Below are 26,643 nucleotides of genomic sequence, written 5' to 3' on the forward strand. Positions count from 1 at the left end.
AGCAGCCACCCGGCGCGGCGGTGCGGGGGGGAGACCCGCCCATCTCCTGCGGTGGGGCCCCTGAAATGGAACCGGGCCCCTGGCAGCCTGCGTGAGGCCGTGAAAATGACCCGGACTCCACCCCTCCTGCTGCTGCCGCCATCCCGGGCCTGAGCCAAAGGCAGGTACCTGGGGTTTGCGTGGTGCCTTGTCACGTTACTGGATTTTAAGGGGAGCAGCCAAGATCACTGCTGTACCCATGGGGGGGGTGTTACCCCAAAAGTGGGTCCAAAGGGGGCCATGTGAGGTGTCAAACAAAAGCTCACCCCCTCCTGCTTCTGTGTGTGCTCTTCATGTGATCGTATAATGTCTGCGTGTGGAGTTAGAAACGTGCTCTGTATGGAGGCTGAAAACTTCTCTGTCTGTGCTGGAGCGATGGGCGAGGGATGCTCAGCCAATGGACATGCTAACGAGCGAGGCTCCAGGGACAATGGATCTCTATAGGCCAAAGACACACCTGGCCACTGACCGTGTGACCCTCTCCAGCTTGGGAGAGACCAGGGATGGATACAAAAGGCCATGTGGCAGACTCCATTTTTTGCCTTCAGTTTTGCTCCTGATACTAGATGCAGCCTCGCAGGGAATCAAGAGCCGGGAAGAACCGTGGACCCATCCTGACGTAGGACGTGAACCAGAGACTTTAAAGCCAGCAGCTGTAACATCTCTGCTACGAGCCTGGGTCGAGAACTGGGAGATTCGCTGCATGTAATGTAGGATCCTTTAACAGCCTCACTCTCAGGCTTTTCTTTCCTTTAGTAATAAACCTTTCGATGGTAGATTCTAGAGGATTGGCCCAGCGTGGTCTTGTGGGTAAGATCCAGAGTGTAAATTGACCTGGGGATTGTGGCTGGGTAGGTGAGATCGGGTTCTATAGCCCCTCACTGGTGTGCAGGCCGGGGCTGATTGGGGCACAGGGAGAGCTGGGGTGTCCGAGCGGTTTTGCTCGTGAGGCTTCTGGCTGGCCAGGCTGATAGCTGAAGCGCTCTGAGACTGGTTTGTGGCCTATTTGGGAAGGTCTCCAGTCAGAGGCTATAAGGAGCCCCGAGTCTGAGCAATTCACCCTGAGCAGACGCCCTCAGCCATGCCCGGACACGGCCCAGTCCGTCACGTGCTCAGCAGGGTTCCCTGTAAGCCGGGTGCTCGTGCGGCCACTATGGGGCGATTCCAATGCCGCTTGGCTGATTAGCAGCGCGCCCACAGCTAAGGGTTTCTTCTCTGGGTGGTGCACATTTGCACAGTCCTTGGTGCATGTAAAACATTATTCCACACATGGAGGGGAAAAAACTCCTCACGGGGATGGAAAAGAAGAGAGGGAAGGTTGGTCCCCAGAGGGTTAAGCGTGGATGGGCCCGGCTGCTCCAATGAACCAATGGGCTGCACCGTCTCCCTCCCCCCGAAAAGCAAAGCAAATCACATTAGCCATCATGTGATTCCCTCCTGCCCTCAGGCCCCGTGCTCCGCCTCACCCCAAAGTGCTGGCTACTGCCGCCCCAGGCCTCCGGCCTCTTCTGCCTGTCAATCAAGCAGGGAGGCCCCTGGGCCACCCTCTCCCTGGCCAGGAACCCTCCAATGGCCGCCCCGGCTTGGAGCGCTCCCCACCCCCACTCCCCACCCCCACCCCCACCCCCACCCCCTCCAATTTTTCCTCCCTGCTTTAAAAAAATAATTGAAAGACTCAAGCGCTGAAATGCGCCAGAGGAGGCAGCCTTCCTCCCCGCTGCCCCCCGTCCTCTGCCTCGCGGGGCCTGGGGGCCCACGGCCGGCACCGCCCGAATGGAGGGGAAACCCGCCCTGCCCAGCTACCGGCGGATCTCTGGGGTGAGTGACGGGGGGGTCCGGGCTTCCCTCCCTCGCCCCAGCCTCTCGCGCTGGCCGCGGCCCCGCTGGCATGCCGGGCGGGATTAGGGGATTGAACTGCACGCGACAGGGCGTCCCTGGGGCCCGGGCAGCACGGGGCCGTCGGCTGCTTTGCCGGCAAGAACCTGCGGCCCCCTGGCCTCGGGATTTGTGTGTAGGGGGGTTATGGGGCCAAGCAGGGGTGGGGGAGAGAGCACAAGAGCTCCGGACCCCTGGGTTCTTTCCTGGGCTCTGCGAGAGGAGTGGGGGCTAGTGGTTAGAGCGGGGGGGGGCTGAGAGCCAGGACTCCTGGGTTCTATCCCTGGGCTCTGGGAGGAGAGTGGGGGCTAGTGGTTAGAGCGGGGGGGCTGAGAGCCAGGACCCCTGGGTTCTATCCCTGGCTCTAGGAGGGGACTGGGGGCTAGTGGTTAAAGTGGGGGGGCTGAGAGCCAGGACCCCGGGTTCTTTCCTGGGCTCTGGGAGGGGAGTGGGGGCTAGAGGTTAGAGCGGGGGGGCTGAGAGCCAGGACCCCTGGGTTCTTTCCTGGGCTCTGGGAGGGGAGTGGGGGCTAGTGGTTAGAGCGGGGGGGCTGAGAGCCAGGACCCCTGGGTTCTTTCCTGGGCTCTGGGAGGGGAGTGGGGGCTAGTGGTTAGAGCGGGGGGGCTGAGAGCCAGGACCCCTGGGTTCATTCCTGGGCTCTGGGAGGGGAGTGGGGGCTAGTGGTTAGATCGGGGGGGCGCTGGGAGCCAGGACCCCTGGGTTCTATCCCTGGCTCTAGGAGGGTAGTGGGGCTAGTGGTTAGAGCAGGGATGCTGGGGGGCAGGACTCCTGGGCCCTGTGGGAAGGGGCTTGGGGAGGGGAGTGGGGGCTAGTGGTTAGAGCGGGGTGGGGGAGGAAGTCCCCTCTTTGCAGTGGACTCGGTGTGCAGTAATGAGGCACTGCTCTGCCCTGGCATGCCCCTGGCTCCGGGCCGGCCCTGGGCTGGCTCCGGGCAGTTGCCACAGGTGGCCGCGCCTGGGAAGCGGTTGCTGCTGGGGGGTCCGAAGGCAGCTCCCAGCCAGGCGAGATCTGGGTCCCCTCCCCAGGTTCTGCCTGGCCTCCGTGGGGAGCAAGAAGCCAGCCCCCCTCCCTGCTCCTGCCCAGTGACCCCCCCGGGACCCCCCTCCCAGAGCCCCCAGCTGCAGACTGAGGTGGGGTCTCCCCAGGGTCGGCCATCCCCGTTCACCCTCCCAGCTGCTGGGAGGTGGGGCGGGGCCTGGCTAGAACCGGGGCGCGGGGGTTAAAAATAGCAGCTGAATGAATTTACTCCCCTTCCCCCTCCTGCACCCTCCCAGCCCCACTGGCGTCTCCTCTTTCTGCGGGACAAGGGAGCCCCTCCCCCAGCTTTTGGGCTCCTCCAATGGCCAGAGGGAGGCGCTGCTGCGTCATGCCCAGACCCCGCCCCCCCCACCTGGGGGGCTGCAGAGTCCCTGAGATTTACAGAGCTGGAAACGGGGCATGAGAAAGCGCCGGAGACACACTAATGGGGGGGAGGGGCTCAGGGGCCTGGAAAATGCCCAGTGAGCCCCAAACCAGACAGAACCCCAAGGGGAGCCCCTCCGTGGGAGCTAATTTCTAATGCCAACGAGCTCCCGTGTGTAACACAGCCCCCCTCGCTCCCCCCTCCCCCCCCGTCCTAGGCCTTTTCCAGCTCCCTGCTGGCTGGGGTCACAGGGAAACTGAGGCTAGGCCACGTGGCCGAGGTAAAGGCGCTGGAGAGGGACAGGTGCACACGCTGATGCCTCCATTTGCTCCCACCTGACTTAGTGAGGGGAGGGTAATGGGAAGGGGGGGCATTTTCAGGCAGAAAGACGCATGGGTGGTGCCCGGTTCATGGCCATCTAGGTGAAAGTTGGAGAAGCCGAGAGGCAGGTGGAGGCCATGGAGAGCGCGCCGCAATGATCTGTCCAAGGATGCGTCAGCGTCCCCTTCAGGGGAGGTCCAGCCAGTGCGTTGGCTGGGGAGGTTAGTCTGCAGAGCCCCTCGCAAGCCGCATGGGGCGTCTGCAGGACGTAGGCGAGCGGGAGGCTCTGAATTCGTAAGCAGGCAGGTTTGGAAACTGGACTCCAAAGGCTACCCACCTCCAGGCACAGATTTGTGCTCGGCAGCATGTGAGCGGGCAGCCCTGGCTGGGGCATGTTGGTGGCAGCGGTGGGATGGTGTTGCATGGGCGACAGTAGGCGGTGCGCAGGGCGATAACACCACTCAGTGGCTGACGGTGGAAACGTGGTGCACGGTGGGAACAGTCAAGGCAATTACTGGTGGAACAGCTTGCATGGGGCGGCGGCGAATTCTCCCTCACTGGCCCTGTCGTCCATGCCTTAGAGCTGCTCTAGTTCAAATGGATTAATCTGGGGCTGTGCTCACACAGGGGGGATCTAATGGTCCCCGTTGGCCATGGAATCTAGGGTTGTCGGGGGGGGGGGCATAGCCATTGGGCATCAGGGCAGTCCCTCACCAAAGGCTCTTAAGTAAGTTGTCATGGGATAAGAGGGAAAGTCCTTTCATGGACTGATAACTGGTTACAAGACAGGAAACAAAGGGTAGGAATAAATGGTCAGTTTTCCGAGTGGGGAGAGGGAGCTAATGGGGTCCCCCGAGAGTCTGTCCGAGGGTCCATCCTATTCAACCGATTTATAAATGATCTAGATTTATGAATGATGACGGGGTCGATACGCTGGAGGGCAGCGATAGGGTCCAGGGCAGGGGTCTCCAACCTTTTTAAGCAGGAGGTCGCTTTCTGAATTTAAATGCAATCCAGGATCTACCTCACACCCAAACACCCCTGGCCCCGCCTCCTTCCTGCCCCTTCTCCAAGGCCCCGCCCCTGCTCACTCCGTCCTCCCTCCCTCCCCCATCCTCCCTCACTTTTATCAGGCTGGGGCGAGAGGACCGGGATGCGGGGGGGTTGTGGACTCTGATCTTGGGCTAAAGGTTTTGGAGTGAGGGAGGGGTTCTGCGCTGAGCCTGGAGCAGGGAGTGGAGGTGCAGGAGGGGGTTCAGGGGCAGGCTCTGGGTGGGTGCAGGGGGGACTCAGGGCTGGGGCAGTGGTTTGGGGGGCAGAAGGGTTCAGGACTGGGGCGGGGGTTCGGAATGCGGGCGCCAGCTGGGCACCGCTTACCACAGGTGGCTGCTGGGTGGTGGTGCAGGGGGCTAAGGCAGGCTCACCCCTACCCTGGCCCTGCACCACTCCCAAAAGCAGCCAGCAAATTCTCTCCCGCCTCTGCTCTGTGGCGATGGGATACAGGGTGGGCGAGGGGCACTCTAACATCAGCACCCCCTCCTCTTCTTCCTGTGCCCCTCACAGCAAGCAAGAGGCTCCCAGGTCTTGGGGGAGGGAGACGGCTCCAAGGCAGAAGGCGGGAGCAACACAGAAGTGTGGAGAGGGGCAGCTGAAGTGCTGGCACTTGACAGCCTCCTGACCAAACCTGTCAGGGTCACCTGTCAAAGGCTCCAAGATCGACCAGTAGATCCCGATCGACTGGTTGATGACCCCTGGTCCAGAGTGACCTGGACAGATTAGAGGACTGGGCCAAAAGAAATCTGATGAGGTTCAACAAGGACGAGGGCAGAGTCCTGCACTTGGGACAGAAGAATCCCAAACATAGTTACAGGCTGGGGACCGACTGGCTAAGCAGCAGTTCTTCAGAACAGGCCCTGGGGGTTACAGTGGATGAGAAGCTGGAGAGGAGTCAGCAGGGGCCCTTGTAGCCAAGAAGGCTAATGGCATATTAGGCTGCATTAGGAGGAGCATTTCCAGCAGATCCAGAGGTGTCATTATTCCCCTTTATTCGGCTCTGGTGAGGCCACATCTGGAGTATTGTGTCCAGTTCTGGGCCCCCCACTACAGAAAGGATGCGGACGCATTGGAGAGGGTCCAGCGGAGGGCAACCAAAATGATTGGGGGGCTGGAGCACATGGCCTATGAGGAGAGACTGAGGGACTTGGGTCTGTTTAGTCTGCAGAAGCGAAGAGTGAGGGGGGATTTGAGAGCAGCCTTCGACTTCCTGAAGGGAGGTTGCAAAGAGGCTGGAGTGAGGCTGTTCTCAGTGGGGGCAGGTGGCAGAACAAGGAGCAATGGGCTCAAGTTGCAGTGGGAGAGGTCTAGGTTGGAGATTAGGAAAAACTCTTTCCCTAGGCGGGTGGGGAAGCGCTGGGCTGGGTTCCCTAGGGAGGGGTGGAATCTCCATTCCTAGAGGTGTTTAGGTCTCGGCTGGACACAGCCCTGGCCGGGTTGATTTAGTTGGGTTGGTCCTGCCTTGAGCAGGGGGCCGGACTCGATGACTCCTGAGGCTCTTCCAGGCCTAGGATTCTAGAGAAAGGGGTTAACAGGGAGGTGGCAAAATTTGCAGGTGATACCAAACTTGCTCAAGATAGTTAAGCCGGGAGCAGACTGGGCTCGTCTAGACGACAGTATAACTGAGGTGTGGATTTACATATCCCGTGCTTCATTTGCATATTCGTGTCCGATGGCAGTTTCGAAAAAGGGCATTTCGAAAGTGAAAGCGCCGTCTAGACCCGGTTCTTTCGGAAAAAACCCGTTTTCGAAGGATCCCGTACGCTTCATTTTTGTCTTGGCCCCCCCCAAGGGTGGCTCTGGTGGTGACTCTGGTCCGGCCAAGCGGCTGCAGTAAAAGCTGGGGGAGCTCGCAGCTGGTGGGACCGTCCAGTTCTCACGACTGGGCCCCCGCATGGATTCAGAATTTCCCAAGCACGAGGGCAGAGGAATGAGACCCCTCCAACTCATCTCACGTGTGACCTCGGAAAGGGGGCAGCTCTTGGGGCGGGGGGAACAGCTCGTGGCTCCGCCCTCTTTCCCCTCCTTCCGGGGCCACGTCAGACCCGTGGCCAGGGCTGCACTGGCCGGCCCCCTTGGAACTGACGCTGTCCTGCGTGTCTCCTCTCACCCAGCACCTCACCTTCCCGCTGCTCACCGTCACCGTGCTGGCTTCCTTCGGCTCCTCCCTGCTGTACGGCTACAACCTGGCCGTGGTGAACTCGCCGGCCGTGGTAAGAGCTGTGTCCGTCCGTCCGTCTGTCTCTGTGCGGGAGGGTCACTGAGATACCTTGGGCCAGGCAGCTATGGAGACAGGGTCTCCAGCAGGCAGGTGGATTATCCCCATGGGGATGCAGCCACCTCTGGGGTGTGGCGCAGCAGGCCTGGGAGTGCGAAAAGAGCGGCTGAAGCCAAGTGATGCTCCAGGGGGAAGCGAGGGGGCCGGGGGGACCCGCTGAGCCACCAAGGTGCCGTTAGGACCCCGGCTGGGACAACACACCCCAAAAGGCCTTTGCGGACCCCACCCAGGTAGGGCCAACGTTCGAGCTGCCCCTCAGCACAGCGCCCCCTAGCACGGGCTCAGCGCTGCCCCTTCCAAATGACCCTTGGGAAGATCTGCTAGCGGGTCGGGCAGCAAAGGGTTGTGGTGTCTGGCCCAGCCCGCAGCCAAGGGGGAGGCAGAGCTGATGACAGATTTCCCGGGGGGCCGTTTGTGCAGTTTCATCGCGATCTACACTCCCCGTGGGAACACGTCCCTCCGGACAGAGTTTCCCTCGGAACAGCCAGTGAGAAGCGCGGGCCCCGGTCGAACGGTTCTGCTTTGACCTCCCCGGGACAGCCTGGCCCTCTGCAACCGGCGCTTGGCTCTGAATCGGCTTTGAAGAGCGTCAGAGCGGCCAGGCTGGGTCAAGGCCCATCCGGCCCCGTGTCCTGCCTGCCCACAGCGGCCAAGGCCTGGTGCCCCTGAGGGAGTGAACCGAACAGGGACTCACCCTGGGATTTCCCCACCCCCCCGTCTCCCACTCCCGGCTCCTCTCTGACCCTGTGAACACCACAAAGCAACGGCACCGATTGGAAGGATACTGTTGAAACAGGAGGTCGCGATGGACCCAAATGACACATTTCCCAGGATTCCCTTGGGCAGGCCATTTGGAAATCGGCAGTGGGGGGCCAGGGAGCGGGGAGGTGTTTCAAGTGTTGGGCTTTCCCGCCCCACGAAGTCCCATGGTTCACGCCGCTCTCGTGCGAGGGGAAGTGGTAGACCAGCAAACGGGGATGTGGGAAGGAGAAGTTTTACGCTGCTCTCGTGCAAGGGGAAGTGGGAAGAAGTTGGGTGTTTCACACCGCTCTTGTGCGAGGGGAAATGGGGAGGAGAAGTTGTGTGTTTCACACCACTCTTGTGCAAGAGGAAGTGGGGAGATCTTGTGTGTTTCACACTGCTCTCGTGTAAGGGGAAGCGGGAGACTAGCAATTGGGGATGTGGGAAGAAGTCGTGCGTTTTACGCCACTCTCATGCAAGGGGAAGTGAGGAGGAGAAGTGTGTTTCACACCACTCTTGTGCGAGGGGAAGTGGGAGACCAGTAATTGGGGATGTGGGGAGAAGTCATGCGTTTCACACCGCTCTCGCACAAGGGGAAGTGGAGAGAAGTGTGTTTCACACTGCTTTTGTGCGAGGGGAAGTGGGGAGAAGTGTGATTCACACCACTCTCGTGCGAGAGGAAGCAGGAGCCCACCAATCGGGGATGTGGGGAGGAGAAGCCCTGACGTGATCCAGAGCTGGGTGTGTAACAGATGTGCACCAAGACCCCATAGGGACGTCAATCCGTGCAGCCCTGGCTCTGGCACACCATGGGCACCCCGCTCTGCCAACCCCCCGTCTCTCTACCTTGCAGCACATAAAGGCCTTCTACAACGCCAGCTGGTCCCAGCGCTACAGCCAGAGCCCGAGCCAGGAGCTGCTCACGGTCATGTACTCGCTGACCGTCTCGGTCTTCGCCCTGGGCGGACTGGTGGGCTCCCTTCCGGTTGGGATGCTCGTGACCCGATACGGGAGGTGAGATGGGTGTGGGCAGGGGGCGATGGCAGCTGGTCTGTCCCGGTGCCCGGCCGGGGGTGCCCGGCCGGGGGTGCCCGACTAACCGAGCCCTGCCGGGGGAGGGCAGACAAGCCAGCCTGGCACACGCCCCGTTCTTACGGGGGCCGGGAGAGCGGCCAGGCATGTCCCCATCTCCCCCTGGGCTGGTACAGAGAAGAGGGGGTGGCTGGTGGACGGAGGTAGAGAGAACGGAGCCGCCTGCAGTGGGGGGGGGGGGCCGCATCCCGCCCAGTAGAAGGGAGGGGCCAGGCCAGGCGGGGGGGTGACGCCCTGCCTGTGCCCCCTGCTAGGAACGGGACCCTGGTGCGGAGCACGCTGCTCGTCTTCCTGGCCGGCATCCTGATGGGCTCCAGCCGCTACCTGGAGCTGCCCGAGATGGTCATCGCCGGCCGCTTCGTCACGGGGCTGCACTCGGGTAACGCCCGGCGTGGGCAGCGCCGCCACCTGGCCAAAGGCTCTGCCTGGCTCCGGCACCCGGCCGGGCTCCCCTCTGCCCCTCCCTGCCCCGCCCGGCTGTCCTCTCCAGCCCTGTGCCGCCCCTCACTACCCAGCACGGCCGCTCCCTCTACTGCAGGAGTCGGAGCCGTGGGTGCCTGGCCGGCTCCGGCTCCGGCCCACACAGGGTTGCAGGGGGGGACCCGCTGCTGGGGCTGTGCCCATTCCTGGCTCTCTCTGGCACTTGGGGATCAAAGAAAGAAGCTCATGGGGGGTGTTACCAGTCCGCCATGGGGGGTGTCCTGGGACTGAGCAGCCAGCCCTAGGGCATTCTGGGAGGAGGGGCGCATGGATGGTTCCTTCTCAGGAGCTCCCCTTCCATGATTCCCATCCCAGTTGGGATCCGGGAGCTGGGGGGATGCAGACGCCGTGCTGCCTTTTGCCCAGGGTGACTCCAATTCTCTCTCCCCTCCCCCCATTCCTTGCTCCGCCACCTCCTCCCTGTGCTTCCTCCTCCGCCCCAGGCATCTGTCTCAGTGTGGTGCCCATGTACCTGGGAGAAATCGCCCCCAAGAACCTGCGTGGCTTCCTCGGCTTGGTGCCCAGCATCTTCATCTGCCTGGGAGTCTTCTCTGCGCAAGTCCTGGGCCTGCCGGAGCTGCTGGGGGAGGTCAGTGCTGCTAGCGGGCTCCATGGGGTACCCCTGAAATGCTGCTGCTGCTGCTCCCACCCCGTCGAGAGGGGGACAAGGGCCTGGGGGTGTCTCCAGGGTTCTCCAGAGCAGGTCGCACCCACCCTTTTCAGGTCGCCTAGGACAGCGGTTCCCAACTGCCGGTCTGCAGACCAGTGCCGGTCCGCGGACCGCTGGCTGCCGGGCTGCGGCAGTCGCCAGAGCTGAAGCCAGCTGTTCGCGGCAGCTCTGGAGGCCACAGCTGGGGTACATATTTTGGCGGACCGGTAACATTTTATTTGCATCATGAATATGCAAATATGCAAATAAAATGTTACCGGTCCACCAAAAGTTTGTGAATGGGTTTGTCAGCCCGCGGTATAAAACAGGTTGGGAACCACCAGCCTAGGGCACACCAGGGGGAACCGAGGCAGCGTTGTCCCAGGGTGGAAAAGTCAAATGCCCAGCTGCAAGTAGCTCTAAGCACCTCTGGGTTCCAGCCAATCAGAAAATGGCTAATATCCGGGTGGGTGTCGTGTGCCTGCCCCATGCGCCGATGGGGAAAACCTGCCAGTTCTGGGAGCCGGGTCGTTGGAGGGAGTCCAGCAGAGAGCAAGTGCAATGATCAACTGTGGGTCCCAGGGAAGGTGACCAAACGGCCGGTGCGTGTGGTCTGGGGACAAGGCAGCTGGGGGGGGGCTGATATAAACGGCAGCGGGCTGGTATAAACGGATCAATTGTTCTGCGTGTTCGTGGGCGGGAAGGCAAGAAGCAACAGGCTCAGCCCACAGCCAGGGGATGCACAAGGCCTGACCAAATTCACGGCCGTGAAAAATGCGTCCCGGGCGGGAAATCCGGTCTGCTGTGCGCTTGTCCTCTGCACGATACAGATCTCATGGGGGAGATCAGCATGTCTCGCACTGGGGGTCCTGCCCCAAAAGGATGTTGCGGTGGGGGGAGTCACAACATTATTTTAGGGAGGGGCTCTGGTATTGCCATCCTTTCTTCTGCACTGACCGGAGAGCAGCGACTGTGGCCGGGCGCCCAGGTCTGAAAGCAACATCCTGCCAGCAGCAGGGCAGAAGTAAGTGTACCAGCACTGCACCCCCCTCTTATGACCCCCCTGGTGACCTCTTTGGGGTCACGACCCTACAATTACAATCTGGTGACAATTCCAGTGTAAATAGCTGGAATCGTGAAACTGACCGTGTTTACAATCTGATCCCGTGAAACTGACCGTGTTTACAATCTGATCCCGTGAAACTGACCATGTTTACCAACAGAGCGCTGTGAAACTGACCGTGTTTAGGATCCAATCTCTGAAATTGACCGAAATGTCTGTGGTAGGGCCCAAGAGAGGCAGGTTAGCTCTTAGGGGAAACTTTCTAAGGCTTGGGTACTTACACTCCGGGGCAGGTGTCCCAGGGAAGCTGCGGCGTCCCATCCCTCGTGGTGTCCAGGAAGGACAAAGCCCCATCAGGGACACTCTGGGTTAACTTGGCCCTTCCTGTTCACAGGGGTCTGGCTTCGACAACCTCTCCAGGCCCCTTCCAGCCTCAGATGGATCCGTTCTCACCCTTCCCCATGCCAACGCCCAGCCAGCAGCTGGCCCCCCAATATCCAGCCTGCATTCCCTTGGCTTGTCTTTGTCCCACGGCCCCCTGGGCACCCATCTCGTTGCAGGACACATACTGGCCGCTCTTCCTGTCCCTGGGGGTTGTCCCTGCCTTCCTGCAGCTCCTGCTGCTGCACTGGTTCCCCGAGAGCCCCCGCTACCTGCTGATCGAGAAGAACAATGTCCGGGGGGCCACGGATGGTGAGCGGAGCCCTCCAGGCGCTGCCTGCAGGGGGGCTGGTGTACAGGCGGGGGCCGGGCTGGGCCATAGGAGCCGGGGAGGGCTTTGGTCGGATTAGCTCCTGTCCCAAATGGCCACATGGCCCTGGCACTGCAGACCCCAGAGCTCCTCTGGGCCGGCTTCTCCACCAGGGCCAATCAGCTACCGTGGGGCACTGGTCCTGCCCGGCCCGGCCTGCTGCACGGGGTTCCTGGGTTCCAGACTCAGCCTGTCGAGCTGCCGGGGCAGGAGAGCTCTGTGGGGGGAGCGGGGGTCTGTCCATCCCCAGAGGAGGGGTGGCCTCTTGCCCTGGCTGCTGACAAGGACAGGTGAGGGGAGGGGCAGTTCCCTCTTCACTGCTTTTCCCAAGAGCCCATCACCACAGCGTCTGGGCACCTCCCCTCCCCCCGGCTTCAGCCTTGCGCCCGCTGGGGCAGGACCTGTGCAGAGTCCCTGCAGGGCAGTGGGGGTTCAGGGGCTCTGCTGCTCTCCCCAGCGCTGCGCTGGTTCCTGGGGCGGGCCGACGTGGGGGACGTGATTGAGGAGATGCGGGAGGAGCAGCGCTCGCTCGCCTCCGTGGAGACGCTCTCCGTCGGGCAGCTCCTGCGGGACGGCACCGTGCGCTGGCAGACCCTCTCCGTGGCGGTCATCAACATGGGCATGCAGCTCTCCGGCATCGACGCGGTGAGTCCGCCCGGCCCGCGCCCCTGCACCCGTTCCCGGCCCCCACTACTCCGCCCCGGGGCACCCCCGTTCACTGCTCCCCACTGCCCCAGGGCATCCCTGCCCCACCTCAGGGTGCCCCCGTTCCCTGCACCCACTGCCCCTGCCCTGGGGCACCCCCTCTCACTGCCCCCCACTACCTCCACCTCAGGGTGCCCCCGTTCCCTGCACCCACTGCCCCTGCCCCGGGGCACCCCCTCTCACTGCCCCCCACTACCTCCACCTCAGGGTGCCCCCGTTCCCTGCACCCACTGCCCCTGCCCCGGGGCACCCCCTCTCACTGCCCCCCACTACCTCCACCTCAGGGTGCCCCCGTTCCCTGCACCCACTGCCCCTGCCCCGGGGCACCCCCTCTCACTGCCCTCCACTACCTCCACCTCAGGGTGCCCCCGTTCCCTGCACCCACTGCCCCTGCCCCGGGGCACCCCCTCTCACTGCCCCCCACTACCTCCACCTCAGGGTGCCCCCGTTCCCTGCACCCACTGCCCCTGCCCCGGGGCACCCCCTTTTACTGCTCCCCACTGCCCCAGGGCATCCCTGCCCTCCCACTGCCCCCACCGCAGGGCACCCCTGTTCCCTGCCCCCCACTCTTCCAGGGCATCCCTGCCCCCCACTGCCTCTACCCCAGGGCACCCCTTTCACTGCTCCCCACTGCCCCCGCCTCAGGGTGCCCCCATTCCATGCCCCCCACTGCCCCTACCCCTGCCCTGGGGCATCCCTGCCCCCCACTACCCTGCAGTGCTCCTGCTCCCAGGCCCCCCACAGCCCCTGTCCAAGGGCACCCTGCTCCCTGCCCAGAGGGGTGCTCCCCTTGAACTCCCACTCCTCCTGCCCCTGTCCTAAAGGGTGTTGCCCCCAGGGGTTCCCGTCTCCCCACAACGCCCTGGCTTGGCAGGGAACTAGTCGTTCTGATGAGGCGGCAGGTCCCCCCCCCAGGAGGAGCTCAGCTGAGCCCCCCCACTCGCCCCACCCCAGCGCCAGCGAGTGCCCCAGGCCGGACCAGCCATCAGGCCCCCACCAGGCAGCCGGCTTTGCTCTGCCAAGGGGGGCTCCCCCAGTCAGTCATGGCCAGGGCCCCCCGGCGGGGGCCTGGACCTCGGGGGCCTCTGCCCCCCTCCTGCCGCTCACGCCCCGCTCTCCCGCTCCTGGCAGATCTGGTTCTACACCAACAGCATCTTCCAGCACGCCGGCATCCCGGGCCCCGAGATCCCCTACACCACCGTGGGCACCGGCGCCATCGAGGTGCTGGCCGGCCTGCTCGGCGTGAGTCTGCGGCGCACGGGGCGGGCGGGCCTGACCCCCCCACGCAGTGCGACCCGGGGCCGGGGAGGGGGCAAATGGACAGAGGGGACCCTCGGTGAGCTGGGGGCGGGCGGGCGCTGGGGGGTCACCCTGGGCGAGTTGGGGGCGGGCGGGCGCTGGGGGGTCACCCTGGGCGAGTTGGGGGCGGGCGGGCGCTGGGGGGTCACCCTGGGCGAGTTGGGGGCGGGCGGGCGCTGGGGGGTCACCCTGGGCGAGCTGGGGGCGGGCGGGCGCTGGGGGGGTCACCCTGGGCGAGCTGGGGGCGGGCGGGCGCTGGGGGGGTCACCCTGGGCGGGTCACCCTGGGCGAGCTGGGGGCGGGCGGGCGCTGGGGGGGTCACCCTGGGCGAGCTGGGGGGGTCACCCTGGGCGAGCTGGGGGCGGGCGCTGGGGGGGTCACCCTGGGCGAGCTGGGGGGGTCACCCTGGGCGAGCTGGGGGCGGGCGGGCGCTGGGGGGGTCACCCTGGGCGAGCTGGGGGCGGGCGGGCGCTGGGGGGGTCACCCTGGGCGAGCTGGGGGCGGGCGGGTGCTGGGGGGTCACCCTGGGCGAGCTGGGGGCGGGCGGGTGCTGGGGGACCACACTGGGCGAGCTGGGACTTGGCTAGAGCTAAGAGCCCCCCCCCCCGGAATGAGGGCTGTGCTGGGCGCATTTACAGCCCTCCCCCGTGGGCGCCCACCCAGTGGCGGGGGCTCTAGTGAGGTCTAGTGGGGAGATGAGCGGAGAGGCGAAGCCAGAGACCCCAGCCCCCCCCCACTCCGCCAGCCCCCCCCCCCAGCACAAGCAGGTGCTGCCGCAGCCCGGTGGGCGGGCGGGGGCTCAGCTGCCTGTTGGCACCGGCGGGTGCAGGCGCCGCGGCGCCACAAACAGCCCCCACAAGGCACGTCGAGTCTGGGTCGAAAATTACCAGCATTTGTTCTGCTGTCAGTATCCGCCCGGCTCCTGGTGCTGCAGCCGCTCCCCCCTGCCTGCCCCCCGCCCCCCTCTGCCCGCCCAGCCCCCCAGTCCTGCCGTCCTCCCCGCACCCCCCTGCCCGCCCCCCGCCCCCCTCTGCCCGCCCAGCCCCCCAGTCCTGCCGTCCTCCCCGCACCCCCCTGCCTGCCCCCCGCCCCCCTCTGCCCGCCCAGCCCCCCAGTCCTGCCGTCCTCCCCGCACCCCCCTGCCTGCCCCCCGCCCCCCTCTGCCCGCCCAGCCCCCCAGTCCTGCCGTCCTCCCCGCACCCCCCTGCCTGCCCCCCGCTCCCCTCTGCCCGCCCAGCCCCCCAGTCCTGCCGTCCTCCCCGCACCCCCCTGCCTGCCCCCCGCTCCCCTCTGCCCGCCCAGCCCCCCAGTCCTGCCGTCCTCCCCGCACCCCCCTGCCTGCCCCCCGCCCCCCTCTGCCCGCCCAGCCCCCCAGTCCTGCCGTCCTCCCCGCTCCCCTCTGCCCGCCCCCCGCCCCCTCTGCCCGCCCAGCCCCCCAGTCCTGCCGTCCTCCCCACACCCCCCTGCCTGCCCCCCGCCCCCCTCTGCCCGCCCAGCCCCCCAGTCCTGCCGTCCTCCCCACACCCCCCTGCCTGCCCCCCGCCCCCTCTGCCTGCCCAGCCCCCAGTCCTGCTGCCCTCCCCACACCCCCCTGCCTGCCCCCCGCCCCCCTCTGCCCGCCCAGCCCCCCAGTCCTGCCGTCCTCCCTGCACCCCCCTGCCTGCCCCCCGCCCCCTCTGCCCGCCCAGCCCCCAGTCCTGCTGCCCTCCCCATACCCCCCTGCCTGCCCCCCGCCCCCCGCCCCCTCTGCCTGCCCAGCCCCCCAGTCCTGCCGTCCTCCCTGCACCCCCCTGCCTGCCCCCCGCTCCCCTCTACCTGCCCAGCCCCCCAGTCCTGCCGTCCTCCCTTCACCCCCCTGCCTGCCCCCCGCCCCCCTCTGCCCGCCCAGCCCCCCAGTCCTGCCGTCCTCCCCACACCCCCCTGCCTGCCCCCCGCCCCCCTCTGCCCGCCCAGCCCCCCAGTCCTGCTGCCCTCCCTGCACCCCCCTGCCTGCCCCCCGCCCCCTCTGCCCGCCCAGCCCCCCAGTCCTGCTGCCCTCCCTGCACCCCCCTGCCTGCCCCCCGCCCCCTCTGCCCGCCCAGCCCCCCAGTCCTGCCGTCCTCCCTTCACCCCCCTGCCTGCCCCCCGCCCCCCTCTGCCTGCCCAGCCCCCCAGTCCTGCTGCCCTCCCTGCACCCCCTGCCTGCCCCCTGCCCCCCCCCACTCCACCCCTCCTGCCCCCTCAGCCCCACAGTCCTCCTGCCCTCCCTGCACCCCTCCCCACCTGCCCTCTGGCCCCCTTGCCCACTCCACACCCCTCCACCCCTCTTTGCCCGCCCATCCCCCAATCCTGCTGTCCGCTCCGTGCCCCCCTCCGCCCATCCCAGGCCCCACACCTGCTGCCTGACTCCACTGGGCACTCGGAGCCGGCTCGGGCCTGGCTGGGGCAAGCTGGGCCCTGGATTCCAGCCCCCGAGAGAGGAGACGGGCAGCTGCTCCCTTTCCGCACACAAAGCCCTACCATGCCCGTGCCCCCTGCTCTAACCACTAGCCTGCCCCCCCCCCCCCCCCGGGCTGGGAGAAGCGCCCGGAGTCCTGAGGGGGTCCCACTCTCCCCTCCAAAGGCTCGTCAGCCAATGAGAACGGGCTCTGAGGATGTCGCTCACCTGCGCTGCGCGCTATTGGCTGTGTGGGGTGTCACTCTGTGCCAGGGGCTGGCAGGGCAGGTGCCCGCTTGGCTAACCCGCCTCTCCCTGCAGTGCTTCACCATCGAGAAGCTGGGCCGCCGGCCCCTCATCATCACCGGCTTCTGCTTCATGGGCCTCTGCTGCGCCGGCATCACCATGACCCTGGTGCTCCAGGTAGGGGAGTCGCGCTGCGTGCAGTGCTGGGGAGGAGCGCCGCCCGGTCAGGCCAGCAGGGGCCGGGCGCGAATCCTGGGGAGCGCCCCCCCCACCCCCGCGAGCGCTGCTGGGCTCCCCCTCGCCCCTCCTGGCTGGGCTCCCATGGCCAGCGGTTCCCACCCGCCGCTGCCAGGCAGCTGGGGGCCAGACCCTGCCCCCGGGCGCAGCAGAGAGAGGAAGCCCCTTTGTGTCTGGTGCAAGGCGGGAGAGAGCTGGGCTGAAGGGGGGCTGCAGGCCAGGCTTGAGGGGTACTGGATGGGGGGGCTGGGCTGTCAGGGGTGTGGGTCGGGAGTGAGGGGCACCGGCAGGGCTGGGTTAGAAGGGGGCTGTGGGTCAGGAGTGAGGGGCACCGGCAGGGCTGGGGGGGCAGGGCTGAGCTGGCAGGAGCTGTGGGTCAGGAGTGAGGGGCACTGGCAGGGCTGGGGGGCAGGGCTGAGCTGGCAGGAGCTGTGGGTCGGGAGTGAGGGGCACTGGCAGGGGCTGTGGGGCGGGAGTGAAGGGCACGGGCAGGGCTGGGTTAGAAGGGGGCTGTGGGTCAGGAGTGAGGGGTACCGGCAGGGCTGGGGGGGCAGGGCTGAGCTGGCAGGAGCTGTGGGTCGGGAGTGAGGGGCACTGGCAGGGGCTGTGGGTCGGGAGTGAGGGGCACCAGCAGGGCTGGGTTAGAAGGGGGCTGTGGGGCAGGAGTGAGGGGCACCGGCAGGGCTGGGGGGGCAGGGTTGGGTGAGGAGGGGGCTGCAGGTCGGGCACCAGCCAAGCTGAGAGAGGACTTTGCATGGCCCATTCCTGCTGCTTTCCTCTCCCTCAGCCCCCCAGCGCCCCCAAGAGCAGTGCCCCAAACGTGCTTACGCCACGCGGGTGGCGGTAACGGGACTGTCAGCCCGGCCGCCTCCAGCCTCTGCCCCTTCTCTCCCCAGGCCGCCGTGCCCTGGATGCGCTACCTCAGCGTGGCCTGCGTCATCGGGATCATCGCTGGCTTCTGCATGGGCCCAGGTGGGTGCGGGGGCCCTGCCGTCTCTCCGGCTAGCGGGGGGCTGCGGGTCGGGAGAGAGGGGCTTGGCCCGAGCCCTAGGCTGGGCCAGCAGGGGGCTGCACACGCTAATCAGCGTCTCTGGCCGGCTCCGGAGGCGCGTGGTTTCCTGCCTTTAAATAAGCGTGGACGGGAAAGCTCCCTAAAAATGATGGATGCTCCCTGGAATGGTTTACCCGACTGATGTATGAGTGGAGCTGCCAACGGATCTATAATTCATTCTCAGCCCAGAATTTATTTGCTGTAATTACATCTTTAATTAGGATTTTAATGGCTCATTGTTCACAAACAATGATGAATCGGACTTAAAATATATCTGTATCTATATCTCTATTCCAGGCGCCGTAACGGTCCATGAGGGGCTGCTTCTCCCCATATGAATTTTTTTGCATTAAGTATCTTTACTAAAGAGGCGCACATGACTGCTTGCCTGCTCGGGGACGGTCTGGTCAAACCACGGTGCCTAATATCACAACTGCGCCTATTGCAACAAACCCAAAGTGCCCTAATTGCTCAGGCTTCATGGCAGCCCTCAGGATAGAACCTGACTTCTCGTGCTCCAAAAGCACAGGCCCCGATGCTTGAGCAAAAGGAGACTCTCCTTCAGTTGTTAGCAGTATAGGACTGATGAAACACAGTGGAACAGTTCTGCGTTCACGCACTAGAGGGCAGCAGTGTGTAAAGCCCCAGCTTTTTTCTATGGCAGCAATTCCCACACTGTATGTCGGGACCTTAAATGGGGTTGCGACCTTGTTTTAATGGGGTCGTCAAGCCCCACCACCTAGCACCAAAACCCAAGCCACTAAAAATGTTATTGGTTACACACTGGCTTCCTGGGAGCTAGCAGCGGTGAGGAGCAGCAGCCGGCCCCCCAGGAGCCAGGCTAGGAGCTACCTGTACCAATTTAAACAGTTACACTCTTACATCCCTATTGGATACAGGGTCTCAATAGGATGCAGTCTGTCACCTTTTAAATAGCCAGTTCAAATCCAGCCACAGGTAAGACCAATATTTTCCCCATCTGATGGCTGATCTCAGTGCAGCTCCTGGTGGACAAACTGGGCCAGTGAAAAATTTCCCATCAAAACTGTTTTTCAACAGCCATTTGTAGATCAACTCAGAAAATGGCATTTCCGTCCCCCGGGAATTCCAACGACTGCGCAGTTGTGATATTAGCCACAATGGTTTGACCAGACCCTCCCCCAGCAGGGAAGCAGTTTTGTCCGGAATTGGGCTAAAAAGTTGGACGATGTCACAGAATGAGCCATCCCAAAACGTTGTTGTTGAAAACCCGGAACCCCAGGGTTTCGTCTCAGTAATGTTGAAAGGTCACGTAACATCTGATGCTGATGTAAGTCGAAACAAAATGAAAGAAAAGTTGGAAAGAAACCGTGGAAATGACACGCTTCCCTGGACGTGGAATCGTCTGCAAACTTTTTTGGCAGCAAACGGGTCCATCAAAACAAAATTTCAACCCGCTCGAAAACTTCCATTTTCACCGCAAAACAGCACGAAAAGCATCCGCCCACAAATGGAATGTCTGAAACCGAAACGATCTCAGCTGTGAAATCCTGCCACGATTCTCATGGGCGTTGCAGTTCAGTTTGCCTCATGTCCACGTTCTCCAAAATGAACTGGACTCCTTGGCTAGACTACATCTCCCATGGTGCATTCTGGCCAGGGAATCCCAAGGTGCACCACCTGCCTTCCAAAAGGGTGCATTATGGGAAATGGAGTCTGAGGAGGGAACCTGGTGTAAAGAGGAGAATGAGCACATAAGAGACCAGAACTACAACTCCCATAAGTCTCGGTGCTGGAATTCCCAAACTGAGTTATTTCAGTGTTTGAACTTCTGCCCCAAATCACAACGTGAAGTGGACAGTTTCAATACAAAGGATTTTTCACTGTCATCCAGAACAAACCTGTGGTGGCGGCTCTCTGGACCGACACCCGCAGCCCAATCAGCCTCCTCGTTAGCAGCCTTAGCACAGAGCCCGAGCCCCTCCCCCCACGCTCTCCCCCACACACACCGGGGCCCAAGCTGTACCAGTGCTCTCTCCCCGAAGGCTGCTCCCCTATCAGCCACGGAAAGAGCCGGCCGAGCAACCAGAGACTTGATCCACCCGCTCCCCAGGGTGCTCAGGCACCCAATAGGACAGGCGCTGGAAGGGGAGGGGGCAAGAGAGACGGAGAGAGTCCCAGTTCTGAGCTCATTCAGCTGCCTTTCACTCCGGAGTCACTCCTGATTTGTGCCCCAGACTCAGGAGGAGTTTAATCCCTTTCTCCCCTGCCCAGCTGGTGTGCCCTTCCTGATGACGGCAGAGCTCTTCAAGCAGTCACATCGCCCCGCTGCCTATATCGTGGGGGGGTCCCTGAACTGGCTCTCCAACTTCACCGTGGGCTTCGTCTTCCCCTTCCTGCAGGTAACAGCCAGCCCTGAGGGGGTGGCCTGGGGTTGCAGGTCAGGGATTAGGGCCTCGGGGTGCAAGTTGCTGTCCACACACACAGGAAGATGGTCCTTGCCCCAGAGAGAAAATTGTAAACAAGTCCAAAGAAACACTAGCAGCATGTTGTTAATCTTTGGAACTCACTGCAGCAGGAAACTGTGTCAAAAGCCTTACTAAAGGCCAGATGCATCACTTCTGCTACACTCCCCCAATTCCCTATCTGCTAGATCTGTTACCCTTCTCAGGAGGAAACTAGGTTGATTTGTTCTTGGCTGTAAAGTCTGTGACATTCCCCGGAGTACAACTGGGACCAGTGGCCGGCTGTGGCCCCTCAGGACTCCAATCCGGGGTGACCTTTACACTGCCTCCAGCATGTAAGTCACTCCCAGGTGTACTGCCCGAGCACTACAACCAGGCATTCCTGAATTACACTGCAGAACTACACCGGCAAATTCCCGGTCCCAAACTCGCCCCAGAAATGTGTGTCTTGTCCTGCCCGGAGCCCAGCCCTCTTCTGGACAATACAAGCTCATGAAAAGTCTGTAATGGTGTGAATAGAAAATGACACGCACCAATCTTGCTGTCTCAAATGGAGTTTCCCAAACACCTCATTCCCAACACACTGGTTTAGATCAAACACTAATCCAAGTTGATTTGCAACTAATCCAAGATCGATTCTAAGTGATCACAAGAAATGAGACACAACAGTCAGACTTGGCTACAAGAAAATAAAAGTAAAATGCAACTAATGCCAAATGTAAAAAACTCCATGAATTCAAAGCACAGGTCTCCCTCTCTCGCCATGTCTCATCCACCCGACCAACTGAATTTCTTTCACTCAAGATCTCTCCCCCAATCCAATGTCATTTCCTGGTTCTTCAGCTGCTGTTGATGCAGTGGGTAGAGAGAAAGGCAAGGGTGACTTGGAACATCTCTCCTCCTTTCTTATAGTTCCTTCCCTTCTTTGGGAGTCCTCTCCAGCCAAGGTTCAAGAGAATGACCGTCTGTGTGGACAAGAGCCTCAAACGGTTCCTTTCTCAAGATGGAGGTTTTTTGCCCACACCCTTTTTCCTGCCAAAGAATGGCCATTTAATTAGGCGATGGTCCATTTCATCTTGGCTGAGGCATTGACCAGTGTTTTGTTCCTGGGGAACTGGTATGTGGTTGCTCTCCAGACTTAGAGCATGTCTTAGCAACTCCATCCAGTATACTCTTATAACTATACCTAGAATGTTGCCACATACATTTTACCAGGACAATAATGATCAGCAGATTATGAGTTTCCAAACAATCCCTCACAAGGCATACTTTGTGCAAGATTTGTCGCCGTCTGTATTGAAAGGGTGAACACAGGTGTTCAGACTGTCCCAACGTCCACGCTGGCAGTTCCTTATAATCTGGGGTCTTAAAAATCGAAATTGTTTAATTTCAGGATCTTTCTAGGTCTCAAAATGAGGCTGACTGGTGTGTTACTGCCCAGTTCTTAGTTTTGGGGATAGGTCCTAGGTTTGCCCTTCTCCAGGCCTCTGGGCCCTCACGGCCTCCCTCAATGCTCTGAAAAGTAGCAGCTAATGGTTCAGAGATTGTTTTAGCGAGCTCCTTAAGTACCCTCAGGTGAATGTCCCAGGCCCTGCTGACATGAGTAACTCTTGAGAACTATCCTGTTCCTTCCCGGTTCTGGCCAAAGTCCTTCCCAGCTTGTTAATATTGTGTTAAGCAACTGGTCTCCATTAACCTTCTGAGTGTAGGCAGATATCCAGGAGAGTGGTTTCCTGCTATGGGGTCTCTCCTAGGGGCAGGATTAAACCACTGACCACAAGGGAGAGGCTCCACTTTCCTCTCTCGTGGGACTGCGCTATCAAGCCCCTCTCCCTTTGGGGAAAAAAGAGCCTCCCCCAGGGGAATGGATTGCTCCTGGCAGCCAGCCTTGGCCAGTGGGTCAGACCCAGCGCCCCCTTGTGCATATGGTGGGGCAGAGAGGCTAAGTGACTAGCCCATGGTCGGGCAGAGAGACTGTGGCAGAGGAGGGCCTTGAACCCAAGTGTCCTGACTCCCAGCCTAGTGTCTTGGCCACAAGTGGAATTGGGCAGCCCTGGCCCTAGCTGATGGGGTGACCCCTCAGACTCAGTGGGGTGGGAGGCAGGGAGCATGGTGCAGGGAGCGACACTAGATGGGCCCCAGGGACAGGAGATAAGAGCCACGCTAGGTGGCCCCGTGATGGGCTGGGGCTCCCTGCTGACGCCCGGGGCCGTGTTCTCTGCTTTCCCCAGATGTCGGCCGGCGCTTTCTGCTACCTGGTGTTCTGCGGGGTCTGCCTGCTGGTGGCTCTCTACATCTACGTGGTGATCCCCGAGACCAAGAACAAGACCTTCATGGAGATCAGCCAGATCTTCGCCGCCCGCCGCGCCTTCCTGGCCACCCCGGCCAGCGCCGTCAAGATGGTCACGCTCGGCGGCTACGGGGCCCTGGAGAGCAGCTCCCTGGAGCTGTCCGAGTCCGGCCAGGCGTGACCCTCAGCCCCCCAGCCCTGCAAGGCTGTGAACAATCTGTGGGGTGGGTGGCAGGGCCCGTGCCGGGGTCATGGATCCAAAGATGTTGCCCTCGCCCTGGGCTTTGCAGGCTCAAGCTCTCCCCAACCCACCGCTGGTCTCCTCCCGCAGGTGTCCTAGAACAAGGGCTCCAGGTTGCTGCTCTGCGGCCCCGCACGGCACCTTCCCTGCAGAGCTGAGTCGGTGCCAGCCTGGGGCTTAGGGCCAGGCGGCTCATCTGCTGCCTGCTGTGCCCGTGCTCGGGGGGAGGGGAGGACACACTCCCTTCCCCCCGCCCTCCCCAGAGGTTAGGGACATGGTCTCCACTCCCGGAGTTAGATCCCCCCCCCCACCACAGCTCTGAGCCTTCCGGCCTTGCGGGAGGCATTGCGGCTAGCTCCGCCTCCGGACCCGTGATGTCACTGCACTCGGCAGGTGCTGATTGGCTGATGTTGCCATGGTGGCACTCCGGGAAGGCCCGCCCCTGAGGAGGCGGGATGTCTCGGCCGGCCGGGGGAGACGATTCCTGCAGGCGATGCCCGGGGAGGGAGGGCTGGGCTATTGAATAAAGGCACCTGCCTGTTGAGCCTGTGGCCGTGTGCGGTGCTGGGGCGGGGGCGGCCCGTCCCTGGGCCCCACAGGGGTTGTCTCAGTAAACACTGCCGTACCTCATCAGGTCTGGGGGGTGCAGCTGCGGGTCGGGGTCGAGGGGCACCAGGTAGAGACAGGAGCCACGCTGGGGCCCGATGGCTGGCGATCACTCAGCCCCTGCCTCGGCCCCATTGCGCCGTCTGCTGCCCTAGAGACCCTCCTGCAAAGCCCCTCCGCGGCACGACGAGACTCCAGCACTGACCACCTCGTGCTACCGGGGCGGGTCGCTGCTGTCGGCGGCCGCCCTGAGCCGGGCGTGGGAGCCAGGACGCAGCTCCCCCCGGGGAGGCGAGGGCAAAGCAGCCGTGGGGAGGCCCAGCAGCAGGAGGCTGCGCCGTAGCGCCGGTCGCAGGGAGGCCGGGAGACGAGAGTCGGGTCCCAGCAGCAGCCTGGGTTCCGCACCGGAGTGCCACGTTCTCCCCAAAAGTCGGGAAGCACCTGATCTGTGGCCCCGCCCCCTTCTGCCTGAGGCCACGCCCCCATGCTGCCCTTTCTCCCCAGGCTCCTGCCCTAGTGCTGTCCGTGCCTACGGGCTCTGCCCTCACACCGCCCCCTCCCTGAGCCCCCTTTTGTCTCCCTTTCCCCCCAAGCCCACACCTGCCAATTCCCCCAACCCCCTCACCCACAGTGCAGCCCCTCCCCCACACTGCCTCTTCCCCCCACCCCAAGAGCCCACCCCCTCTCGGTCCTTGCTACATCCTATGGCTCGTCCCTACGGCTGGCGAAAAGGGCATCGCCCTGACGGTTCTGGAAGTGATGGGGCCGTGCCCTCCCGGGCCGGCCCCCTGGTTCGACCCCTGCTGGCCGTGGGCGAAGCACCCCGAGATGGAGACTCAGCTACTACCCGCGCTGCCCGCCGGGCGTGGACGCCCCGGAGAAGTGGGACGCGAGTGCCCTGGGTCACCCCGCGGCCCTGGAGGGAGGAGGCCGCTTTGCCTGAGGCACGGAGCCAGGCATGGGTGGGCAGAGCCAGCCCTGGGCACTGCAGGCGATGGGTTCTCCCGTGCCCGCTCCCTGTCTGGACCTGGGCTGCCAATGGGGCCTTGAGCAGCACACGGCCCAGCCAGCCCCCAGGACGGGGAAGGGGGACCCGGTGGGGGGCAGGTGGGCTCTGTCTTGTGGCCCATTTCCGGCATGCAGGGATCCCAGGGGGCCTGCCGCCACCACACAGCCCCGGAGAGGACAACGGGCCAGACCCCTGCTACCTCTGAGGGCAGACCTCTCGCTGCCAGAAGGACGGAGAAACCCTGAGGAGACGAAGCAACAGGCCCTGGAGACTACGGGGCAGGTCAGGACACCCTGGCCCTGGAGCCAGCCCTGCTGGGAGGCGCCAGCCATGACAGACCCCGGCCGGAGTGAATTGCAGAAGTTGTGCCGGGCGCGGCACTCTGCGGGGCGCTTACACAAGAGGGGCGGTGAGCCTGGAGGGAGAGGCGGCGCTGAGGGTGCAGCAGACATGACCCCCAGAGAGACAGCCCCGGTGGGGATCAGCCCCCCGGGAGGGAGGGATCAGACTCCCCAGAGAGACACGGAGCCAGAGCCGGTCATGGTCTGTTGGGAAGACCAAACGCTCTCCCAGCTTAAGCAGCTGGCTCGGTGGCAGAGGCTCCGCCCGGCTGGTCTTCGGTTTCTTATTTGCAGAAGAGGGGGGAAGTGCAGGCCAGCAGGCCCATGGGCCCGGGAGGGGCCGTGTTGCTGGAACACCAGTGACCCTGGGCCTGGGAGGGCTTGGGGTGGACGCTGCTCGGCCACGTAGGAGGAGCCGGGCCCCGGGCGTAAGAAAGTTCCACCGGCAGGTACACTAGGCGGGGGGGGGGCATTGCCTTCCCAAACCCCCGGCCTGGCTCCGCCCACAGCCCGCCCCCAGAACGCCAGCTGGGGCTGGGGAGGGCTGGGGCCACGGGTCACCCGCCCTCCTGTGATACTGGGGGCTGGGCAGAAGGGGAGGGGGTGGGGTTGGGGGCTTGCCTCCCCCACCCCGTCCATCACCCACTGGCCAGACCAGCCCAGCAATTGCATTAGCAACACAGGGAGGGTCGCACGGGGCCGTGTGTAGTGAACTTACAGAGCTTTGCTGGAGCATGGCTCGAGCATCTGGGGGGGCTGGTGTGAGCCACGGCAGCCCCCTGTGGCCTGGATGGTAGCTCTGCCCCCGGCTTTGCCCCAAGGCCCACCCATGCCTGGCCCTCCTCCTCCCGGGACCCCACCCTTGCTCTGTCCCTGACTCCGCCCCTTTCCCTGAGACCCCCCCCCCACGCCGTTTGCCGTCTGGGGCAGAAGAGAGGAGCAGGCAGTGTCAGCGAGTGGCAGACGGGGGAAAGGGCAGAGGGCGAGGGGGAGGCATTGGGGGGTGGGGCTCAGGCATGGTCAAAGCCCAGGTGCCCCCCATCCTGTTTGAGGAGGCCTCCCTGGCCTCTTTTATCTTTGGCTGGGAGGGTTTATCCCCCTGCTTGTGGGAAATGTGAAAGGCCGCACAGCAAGTGATCTGCTGTGTGTCATAGGCCCTGTACTGCCAAGACAGGAACCAGCGGAATTATTTTTTGCTACTCATTGAGCCCTGTTTGTATAGCGTGCTTCTTTTCAGATCCGTGACTGGGTTGTGATTTTCAGGCACGGGGCGACTCGTCACAATTTAGCCTCTAGATTATTCCGGCATTAGCCGCTAGAATTATTCACCACGCTCGCCCTGTGACTGGTTGCCTACGTCTTGTCTACTCACAAAGCTGGGGAGCTAGCGTGGGCCGAGGTGTGAAAAACACACGTCCCACGTGCGAGCGCCATAGCTCGCGTGACAAACAGCGCGGCGCAGAAGTAGCTCTGCCGACAGAAAAGCACATCTTTTCCAAAGGGACTCGGCTCTTCCCGTGCAAATACCCAGGTGCACGTTTCTTTGCACAAGGGATCACCCTTGTTTCGGTTTCTAGGAATGTCCACTACGTTATAACACGACCCTGTGCCCCAGTGAGCGAGACTAGGCCCCGGACTGCACTGAGAAGTGAGTTGGGAGGGTTGAGCCGCTAGAAAGAGTTTCTCTCAACCTTTTTTTTTTTTTTTAAGTACCCCTTTTTAAAAAAAACGTTGTAAGTACCCCCAGGACCTACAGTTTTCAGACATACAACATTTTTTTCTGCCATTGCCACACATTTGTTTAAACAACTTAATCGTAGCCGGGCGGGCAATTCAATTTTGGGTGTAAAAAGTGCGAAAATAATAAAGTGCTGTAAAACTGAAAACAAAAATTCAGTTTTCTCCAAATGTCAGTTGTGTTGACGTACCCACAGACTTCTCTCGAGTCCCCTTAAGGGGCGCTGGTTGAGAAACACAGAGCTAGAATATTCGC

The 26,643-nt window shown here is 62.8% G+C and overlaps 1 protein-coding gene across 2 annotated transcripts; it reads left to right on the top strand.

Annotated features, from left to right (window-relative positions):
• Positions 1–1,680: 1,680 nt before the first annotated feature.
• LOC102449522 (solute carrier family 2, facilitated glucose transporter member 9-like) lies at positions 1,681–22,771 on the top strand. 2 transcript variants are annotated; one of them, XM_089780246.1, is made up of 12 exons: positions 1,681–1,857; positions 6,826–6,924; positions 8,584–8,744; positions 9,077–9,201; positions 9,746–9,891; positions 11,575–11,707; positions 12,223–12,410; positions 13,602–13,712; positions 16,507–16,608; positions 17,565–17,640; positions 19,973–20,100; positions 21,076–21,270. In XM_089780246.1, the coding sequence occupies exons 1-12, from the start codon at positions 1,813–1,815 to the stop codon at positions 21,253–21,255; spliced, it is 1,494 nt and encodes a 497-aa protein (XP_089636372.1). In that variant the 5' UTR covers positions 1,681–1,812; the 3' UTR covers positions 21,256–21,270. The 2 variants fall into 2 exon arrangements, with proteins under 2 accessions (XP_089636372.1, XP_075791731.2); XM_075935616.2 differs by lacking the exon at positions 21,076–21,270 and adding an exon at positions 22,395–22,771 and having other exon boundaries at positions 1,685–1,857.
• The last annotated feature ends 3,872 nt before the right edge of the window (positions 22,772–26,643 follow it).

Source organism: Pelodiscus sinensis, chromosome 8 (genome assembly GCF_052426305.1).
Source record: "Pelodiscus sinensis isolate ZL-2025 chromosome 8, ASM5242630v1, whole genome shotgun sequence".
Taxonomy (NCBI): Eukaryota; Metazoa; Chordata; order Testudines; family Trionychidae; genus Pelodiscus; species Pelodiscus sinensis.

Coding starts and splice junctions, on each gene's coding strand:
- LOC102449522 (XM_075935616.2), top strand. CDS start 1,813: ATGGAGGGGAAACCCGCCCTGCCCAGCTACCGGCGGATCTCTGGG. Junction 12,411..13,601: donor AGCTCTCCGGCATCGACGCG/GTGAGTCCGCCC, acceptor CGCTCCTGGCAG/ATCTGGTTCTACACCAACAG. Junction 16,609..17,564: donor CCATGACCCTGGTGCTCCAG/GTAGGGGAGTCG, acceptor TTCTCTCCCCAG/GCCGCCGTGCCCTGGATGCG.